General features: G+C 51.2%; 1 protein-coding gene across 1 annotated transcript in view; it reads left to right on the top strand.

Annotated features, from left to right (window-relative positions):
• The first annotated feature begins 331 nt into the window (after positions 1 to 331).
• The window catches only part of CSF2RA (colony stimulating factor 2 receptor subunit alpha), a 29702-nt gene continuing 21788 nt past the window's right edge, over positions 332 to 8245 (top strand). Inside the window, exons 1-3 of the mRNA XM_007460493.1 lie at positions 332 to 368; positions 6968 to 7075; positions 7552 to 7694. Coding sequence (XP_007460555.1) covers positions 332 to 368; positions 6968 to 7075; positions 7552 to 7694 — 288 coding nt within the window. The remainder of the gene's footprint in view (positions 369 to 6967; positions 7076 to 7551; positions 7695 to 8245) is intronic.

The raw sequence follows: 8245 nt of genomic DNA, 5'->3' as shown, positions 1-8245 counted from the left end.
TCAGTCTGGTCCAACTCTTAGGAGGATGACCTCCATGCCAGGGACAAAAATGGGCAGTGACACGAGAGGCCCACCTGGCAGCTGGTCTGGGCAACCTCATGAACCACCTGCTTGGACTTTAAGGAAGGTGACCTTCTCTGTATCTGTGGTGAAGGCGGGCAACTCCACCACGAAGGTTTCCCAATTCCTTGTAACGAGCAACACCACAGATGGGGGAGGAAATCAAGGAGAAAAAAAAAAAAAAGGAAGATATTGAGCTGAAATGTTCTTGTCGCGCAGTCTGGGCACTTGCCTTCGGACGAGGAAGAGACTTAGTTGTCAGATGGGCCAGATGCGGCAGCGTCAGGCAGCAGCATGGAGAAACACAGGTTGGCAGGGGCGAGCGTGGTACGGTGGGTTAGTCCGGTCCCTTTGATCCTGGGGTCCTCCAAAGTGTCAAGTCGCTAGGGGACCTTTTTCTGCCTCTGTTGCTGCTCCGGGCAGCTGGCGCTCCAAGTGGGTGAGAACTTGAGGGTGGGCAACATAAACTGCTGGGTGAAGGGCTCCCAGGTGAAGATGGTTATTGGTGATGGGTACGTCTCGTAGCACGTGAAGCTGCATTTTAAGGTCTGAATGAGTCCCAGGGAGCCAGTCAGCTTGCAGTGGGAGTTTGTGGAGTTCTCTGTACAAGCCTGTGCCTGGGGCGTGGCTTGGATTTAGTCCAAAGGCTCGGGCGGGGACGCCTTCGTGGAACGGTGTGCCCTGCAGAGCGGGTGGCCTGCTCAGGTTACAGGTGCTCTTGAAGAGGGTGGCGTTGCATTCTGCGTGTTGCCCGATCACAGTGATGCGTGGCATCCCGAGAACCACAGCGAGATCAAAATGCCAGCTTGTGCAAGGGTCACCCATGGACCCACGCCCCTGCAAGGTGTTTCCTGTGTGCCTCGAATCTGAGAGATGTTCTGCTCTGAGACAAGGTCTCAGCACCTTCTTTCCAGCTGACATCTGTGTAAAGCTGAAATCTTTAAAAGAGGAAAGAAAGCCCAGCTTTGGTGAAAACCAAACCAAGAGGGAAAGTGGGTACAAAGGGCAAAATACGGCACGATTCCATTTATAGGAAACAACCGGAGCGGGCAAATCCACAGAGACAGAAAGTGGGATCATGGTGTCTGGGGGCTGGGGGCTGGAGAGTGACAGCTCATGGGGACAGGGTCTCCTTTTGGAGGGATGAGAAGGTTCTGGAACCAGATAGAGGTGGTGGGATACACAACATTATGAATGTGCTAAGTGTTGCTGAGCTGTACGTTTCAAAGGGCGAATTTTATACCATGTGAATTTTGCCGCGACTTTAAAAAACTCGAGGCAACAAAGAAAGTAAAAGAATGAGATTTCACTGGGCTTTGGTCTTCCGGCCACTTCTGTGAGGGTACCAGGAGCTGCCTCGTAGGACGGGGGTGAGAATTAAACCAGGTTCTGTCTGAACAGGATACATCATAGCACTGATTATCTCATGCTCTGCGTGAATTGCCCTCTGGAGGCTTCTCACCATCCTCGACCAAGACCCGGGGGCTGCGATGAACTGATGATTTAAAGCAGCAAACTTTGGGTGGATTTCTGTGTCCCTTTGTGGTGTGTGAGAACTTGGCTGTTTTTTTTTAAGTCAGGTTTACAGAAGTTTCTGGTTTTGCCGCATCACGATGAGCAAGAAGCCAAGGCGGTTTCGGTTCAGAGGAAGCTGAATGGGGAACTGCGCTGTAGGGTGTCGATCAGTCTAAGATAGTGTGTATCCTTGGGTACCCGCTGCGTGTCCACCCCCCTTCCCGAGGCAGGTACGATGCGAGGCACTAAGGGGGAGAAAAGTGCACCCGGGAAGCTGACGGGACAGAGGGCCAGGTGATGAGCGCAGGTGCTGTAACCGCTGAGGACTAATGTGCTTCGGCCTGTTAAGTGAGGCTCAGCTCAAACCGCAAGGGCAGTGCACAAATTGCGGATGTGAAAATCAAGGCAAGAGTCGCTGCGGGCGTGCACTGACCCAGGAAGGTCCTCTCCCAGAGCCTCTGGGGTGCAGCCGGAGGGTGGCCCGGCCCCAGCACAGAGGACCGGGGACAAGACCCAGAGGAAAGCTGGGTGGTCCGGGGTCCCGTTCGCAGGTGGAGCAAGCTGGGTGCTTTCCCATCGTGGGAGAAGGGCAGGAGATGTCAGTCGGGTGGGGAAGTTGGAACAGGTCTGCTCTGTGGCTTTTATTTCCTCTCTGATAGCAAGTGAGGTCCCAGGGGGTGGGGCGGGGGGAGTTGGGGGCAGGAATCTGAGGCTGGGGGCTTGTCTGCAGGTGTGCGGTGGCCCAGGTGTGCACACCTGGAAAAGGGAGTGGGTGGGGTCCTCCGCTGTTGGGATCCAGCCAGGAGGAGATGATGAAGGTTCAGGGAATCTATTTCCTTTCTCCCTCCCTCCCTCCCTCCCTCCCCTCCTTCCTTCCTTCTCTCTCTTTCTCTCTCTCTCTCTCTCTCTGATTTTGACCTGCAAGAATCCGTGCTGTAAACTTCAAAATACAGAGGATAGTAGAAGTGATGATACTGCAGGGGTAGCATAGGTATAGGGTGATGAAGGTTCTAGAAATAACAGTTTCTATAGATCTTGTGGGTAAAAAACAAGCTTTGGGGGGCAGATGTAACTGTATGCCGCTAGGCCAGATGATGTCCAAGGTTGTTCCCAGCTCTGAAATTCTGTGATTAGGTGGGCCCTTTATCTTTTTGATGATTGTTATTTAATATCTAGCAATTCCCTCCCTCCTTCCCTCCCTCCCTCCCTCCCTCCCTCCCTTCCTTTCTTCCTTGCCGGCTCCAATAGATGAGCCAGTCCAGCCTTCAACAGAGGAGGTGGGAAAGGAGGCGCGTTCATGGAAACAGCGAATTAAACGCAGGAGGTGCTGGCGGCTTCTTAGCAGAGGCAGCTGGGGCGTGAGGAGAGGGTGTCCGGTGCCTGTGTAGCGCCAGCAGGCTCGGGACACTCCTGAACACGTCTCCGAGGGGGTGTCTAGGTGATGACGGGCCAGGGGGACTGGGCGTGTGAAGGCAGCTGGGGCGGAGGGTCTTTGCCGGTGGAGATGGCTCACGGAAGTCGGGAGGTCCCCCTTGTACAATAGATGCCAAAGTCACCCAGGGTGACGCAGGCCATGGAGGAGTTGGGCCAGCGGTCCGCTGGTGGTGGGTCCTGTAGCTCGTCCGAGAGCCTTGGCGGAAGATGGAGGAGCCCCCTTGGTGGGGCTGGAGCCCAGGAGGGAGACACGAGAATGTGGAGAAAGAGGTCCAAGGGGTATAGGCGTGCTGGGCATAGTGGGAGGGAGCCCCAAAAAGCAGAGACAGGACAGGATTGGGTGGAGAAGGAATGAATTAGGGAAATGCTAGGAGGAAGGAAGGAAGGCGGGGAGAGAGGGGGGAGGGAGGGGGGAGGGAGGGAAGGAGGGAGGAAAGAAAACTTGTGGTCATTTCTTAGGGCAGCCCCCGGTCAACTAAAACACCAAGAGACAGAGGCTGCATTTAGACCAATAGACTCCATAAATCCAAGGAAATTACAGAAAAGATGATCATGCTCCGTAAAATGCAGAGAGAGAGGGCCCTCAAGGAAAAGATGAAGCATTAAAAGGATGGGATTCTGGGAGCGCAAAGAGGGGAGGTGTGCGCTGGCAGGACTTAGCGCAAGAGAAGGCAAGAGGTAAAAGGCCACATCCCAAGTCACAGCAACACCAAAAAATGAATCACCACAACCAAAGAGACTATTGGGGAAATGGTGAGCAGAGTCGCAGATGCCACCCCAAACCCAGCCGGAAGACCAGGTGTTTTCTGTGGAGTGTGGCTTCGTCGGAATAGAGCGTGGTGCTTTCGTAGCACTATTTTTTTGTAATGCTAATTGACTTTGTGTAAGGCAGTTGAAGGTTTACAGAAACATTAGGTGGAAAGTATAGGGGATTCCTATGTACCCACTTCCCGTACAGATAGTTCTCCTGTGATGGACACCATTCATCAGTGTGGCACATGTCTTACAGCTGATGGAGCAAGTTGGACACATGATTCTTGACTCAAGTTCATAATTTGCATCAGGGGTCAGTCTTGCGGTTGCACATTTTATGGGTGTGGACAAATGCATGATGACCTGTATCCGTCATTATATATAGTGTCATGCAGAGCAGTTTCACGGCCCTAAAAATCCCCTGGGCTCCACCTATTCACCCGTCTTCCCTTCTTAACCCCTGGCAACCACTGATCCTTTTACTGTCTGCACAGTTTTGCTTTTTCCAGAATGTCATAGAGCTGGAATCATGCACTACACGCCCTTTTCAGATTGGTTCTTGTACTTAGTCATAAGCACTGAAAGTTCCTCCGTGTCTCTCTGTGTACTTAGTGCTTCTATTTTGCTGTTTTGTTCCTAATGACTCTTTTTAATTGTTGCAAAACACAAGTTTTGAAAAATATTTTAAGATCTCAAAAAATGTGTTAATATCATAAAGGAAACCTGAACCCGCATTTCTTGTTCCACTCTCCCCAAATCCAGTCTGATTAGTCAGACAGAGTCAGAGCAATGAGACACTAAGCAAAGGGGTTGTAATTTTCCCCAAAGCATCTTTAAAAAAAAAAAAAAAAAAAAAATTATTTATTTATTTATTTTTGGCTGCACTGGGGCTTCGTTGCTGTGCCTGGGCTTTCTCTAATTGTCGCGAGCGGGGGCTACTCTTCGTTGCGGTGAGCAGATTTCTCGTTGCGGGGGCTTCTCTCGCTGCGGAGCACGGGCTCTAGGCACGCGGGCTTCAGTAGTTGCGGCGCACGGGCTTAGTTGCTCCGTGGCACGTGGGATCTCCCGGACCAGGGCTCGAACCCGTGTCCCCTGCGTTGGCAGGCGGATTCTTAACCACTGCACCACCAGGGAAGCCCCCCAGAGCATCTTATAATCACTGTGATGTGGCAGCCATGGCTTCATGGGTCACCTGAGCCACGAATTCCAAGTCCTGGTCCCCGTATGGTCGACAGAAAACGTCCCCCCAAACACCCATGTCCTAATCCCTAGAAACTTTGGATATGTTACCTTACATGACAGACAGGACTAAATGAAAAGTATTGAGATGGCGGATTATTCTGGATTATCTGGTTGAGCTCAGTGTCATCACAAGTGTCCTTATAAGAGAGAGGCAGTGCTGTGATGATGAAGAGGCTGGAGTTATGCACTTTGAAGATGGAGGGGGACCATGCACCCAGGAAGGAGGTGGCTTCCGGAAGCTGGAAAAGGCAAGAGAACACGTTCCCCTGTGGAGTTTTCACAGGGAAATAGCTCTCTGCCAATTCCTTGATTTTACCCCAAAGGGACCCTGTCAGACTCCCGATCTCCAGCACTGCGAGAGATTAAGTGCGGAGTTTTTAAAATGCCAAGTCTGGGGCTTCCCTGGCGGCGCAGTGGTTAAGAATCCGCCCGCCAATGCAGGGGACGCAGGTTCGAGCCCTGGTCCGGGAAGATCCCACATGCCGCGGAGCAACTAAGCGGTCTGTGCACCACAACTACTGAGCCCGTGCTCTAGAGCCCACGCGCCACTACCCCTGAAGCCCGCGCACCTACAGCCCGAGCTCCGCCACAAGAGAAGCCACCTCAGTGAGAAGCCCGCCCACCACAACAAAGAGTAGCCCCCGCTCGCTGCAACTAGAGAAAAGCCCGCGTGCAGCAACAAAGACCCAATGCAACCAAAAATAATAAATAAAAATAAATTTATAAAAAAATTAAAAAATAAAATGCCAAGTTTGTGGGAATTTGTTACAGGAGCACAAGGAAAGTAACACAGTTTTCTTGGGGGGCAGGAAAAGCTCCCCGGTTTCCACGCTCTGTGGGGAACTGTACATCCACGTCAGGCTCAGCCCCTACAAACTCATGACATCTGTCTGATTTTGTGTCTGTCTTTCTGCTCATTTTTCAACTTCCCTCATCGGGTGTGAATAACGAAGGGATCGAAGTGTGAAGCAAGCTTGTCAGAGAGAGAGTCTCCTAGCATAATATAAATAAGTGACAGAATGTCCTTATGTATCAATATTATTTATAAAATTGTTCATACAAACATGAATTATTTCTATATAATTCACATTATATTTACAATTTTATATGAAGATATATATTATAAATGAAGAGATAGATTTATAATTAATACATAGGGGAATTATATAATAATGTATATATGTATGTAAATGGCTTATATTTTCTTTACATAGACCATCCCTGCTATTCTGTTCCCAACTTCAGCAGCTGCTCCAGGGGCTACACCTGCTTTTAGCACAGTCTTCTCTGCAGAAATAATCCACTCAATTTGTAAAATGTGTATCCAGCGCCCTGATACCCATATGCTGGGGATGCATTTCTGGGGATAGAGAAGGAGCTATGGCTGGGGGCTTACAGTCTCTTAGTGCAGAGAGAAAGACACTGCCCAGAGGGATTCCCATCCACAGGCTCTGATAACCACGTTGGAGGCTCAGGGTTTGGGTTTCCCCAAATGCACTGCATGGAGGGACCCTCATCCTCAGGCTCCGGAGAAAGGATGCTGAAGGGTCAGGTGGAGGGTCTCCCAAAGGTCTCCCACTGCATGAAGGAACCCCATCCTCGGGCGCAGTACGTGGCCTTTCATTGCCTTTGACTTGGGAGTTACCCCCCAATCCCCCGACCCCTGCCACCAGGTTACAGACCAGGCAGGTGGGCAACTTGCCCAAAGTGATTCAGAGGGTAACAGGGAAGACTGGACCTGGTGCTCAGGCTTGAGGACAGGCTCTTGGTTCTGGGGCCATCTCTGAGGCTTACTGAAGCCTGAGGACCCTCTGTAGTCAACAGTGACCCAGGCTGGCCAGGTCACCATGCTGACCATCACCCTGGAGAGAGTCCTGTGTTTTTTCCCTGGACATCTCCCCAGGGAAACACCACTGGTCTCCATGTCCAGACCCCCGTGAAAACTGATTTTGTCTTCCCCCAGCCCTTGCACGTCCTTCGGGCAACTCCCTGCGTGTCCTGGCGATGGCCGTTGTACTCTCCATGCTGCCGGTACCCTCACTCCTCCTGACCCAGGACCACTGGGATAAACGTATGAATATGCTTCACCTCCTTCTGTTGCTTCCATTCCCGTGACCCTGGGTTCTGGGGGACACATCCCAACGCCTGCACCTAATTTCACTTTATCCTCACATGCAACGGTCAACCGGCATCACACCTCCTGCTGTGCTCCCCACTTCTGGTGATGTGAATTCTCCCCCACCCATTCTGCAGACACAGGTGATGGTGGCCGACTCCCTTTACTATGGCAGGATCTGAATAAATAGCCCTTGGTGCTTCCTGCTTTGTTGGTCTTCGTTTATTTCCACAGTGGACATCTCCCCTTGTAGAAAGGACAGGAAGGAGAGGTGGGAAAGGGGTAGGGGGTGATGAGGATGTGTGAGAGGGGTAGGGGCACAGTGATTCCCAGCCCTGATCTCTGCTCACAGACGTGAGACACATTGGTTAAGGGAGAATGGAGGCAGGAGAAGAAAAGTAGTTTCTGACTCCTGAGGCTGCGTGTTTCAGATCTTCCAACCGTGGAACAGAGCTCCAGTCTACACGTGACGTTTGACCCAAGGACGACAAAATTAACGTGGGACTGCCAGGAAAACGCTACCTACGGGGAATGCATGTTGATTCACAAGGAGAAGGGACAGATTAAAAAAAAGGTAAGAGGGATTGGATGTGCTCGATCACCGTTCTTTGTAGAGCTCTCGTCAAGCAGGACAAAGAAAAAACATACGCGTGACACTGGGACACATCACAGACTCATGGTTCGAAGTGCACCAGGAAAGTGCTGCTGTGTCCAAGATGTGTCCAGAGGGCTGATTCCCTGAGAGGACCCCATTCCTCCCTCAGGCATCCCTATTCCAATTAGCCTGGGGGCTCCTGGCTGCCTACAATGGCAGCCTTTTGCTCAGTTGGTGCACCTGCAAGACTTAATCCTGAGAGAGAAATAACATTAGTTCTGCCTGTTCAATGGAAATAAAGTAAACAGACTGACTTGGATACAATGTAAACGTGACACCTGTGAGAGAATGGTGGGTATGAGATAGGACAAGAAAAGTCAATCATATAAAAGCGGGTGTGAAGTTCTCATATAGTTTAAAGGGATGAGGGCTCTCACATTAAAAGGTGAGGTCTGGGACTTCCCCTGGTGGCACAGCGGTTAAGAATCCGCCTGCCGGGCTTCCCTGGTGGCGCAGTGCTTGAGAGTCCG

The sequence above is a fragment of the Lipotes vexillifer genome, unplaced genomic scaffold, assembly GCF_000442215.2.
Source record: "Lipotes vexillifer unplaced genomic scaffold, Lipotes_vexillifer_v1.1 scaffold512, whole genome shotgun sequence".
Taxonomy (NCBI): Eukaryota; Metazoa; Chordata; class Mammalia; order Artiodactyla; family Lipotidae; genus Lipotes; species Lipotes vexillifer.
The sequence above is the reverse complement of the archived record's forward strand: the minus strand, read 5'-3'. Positions and strand labels throughout refer to the sequence as shown.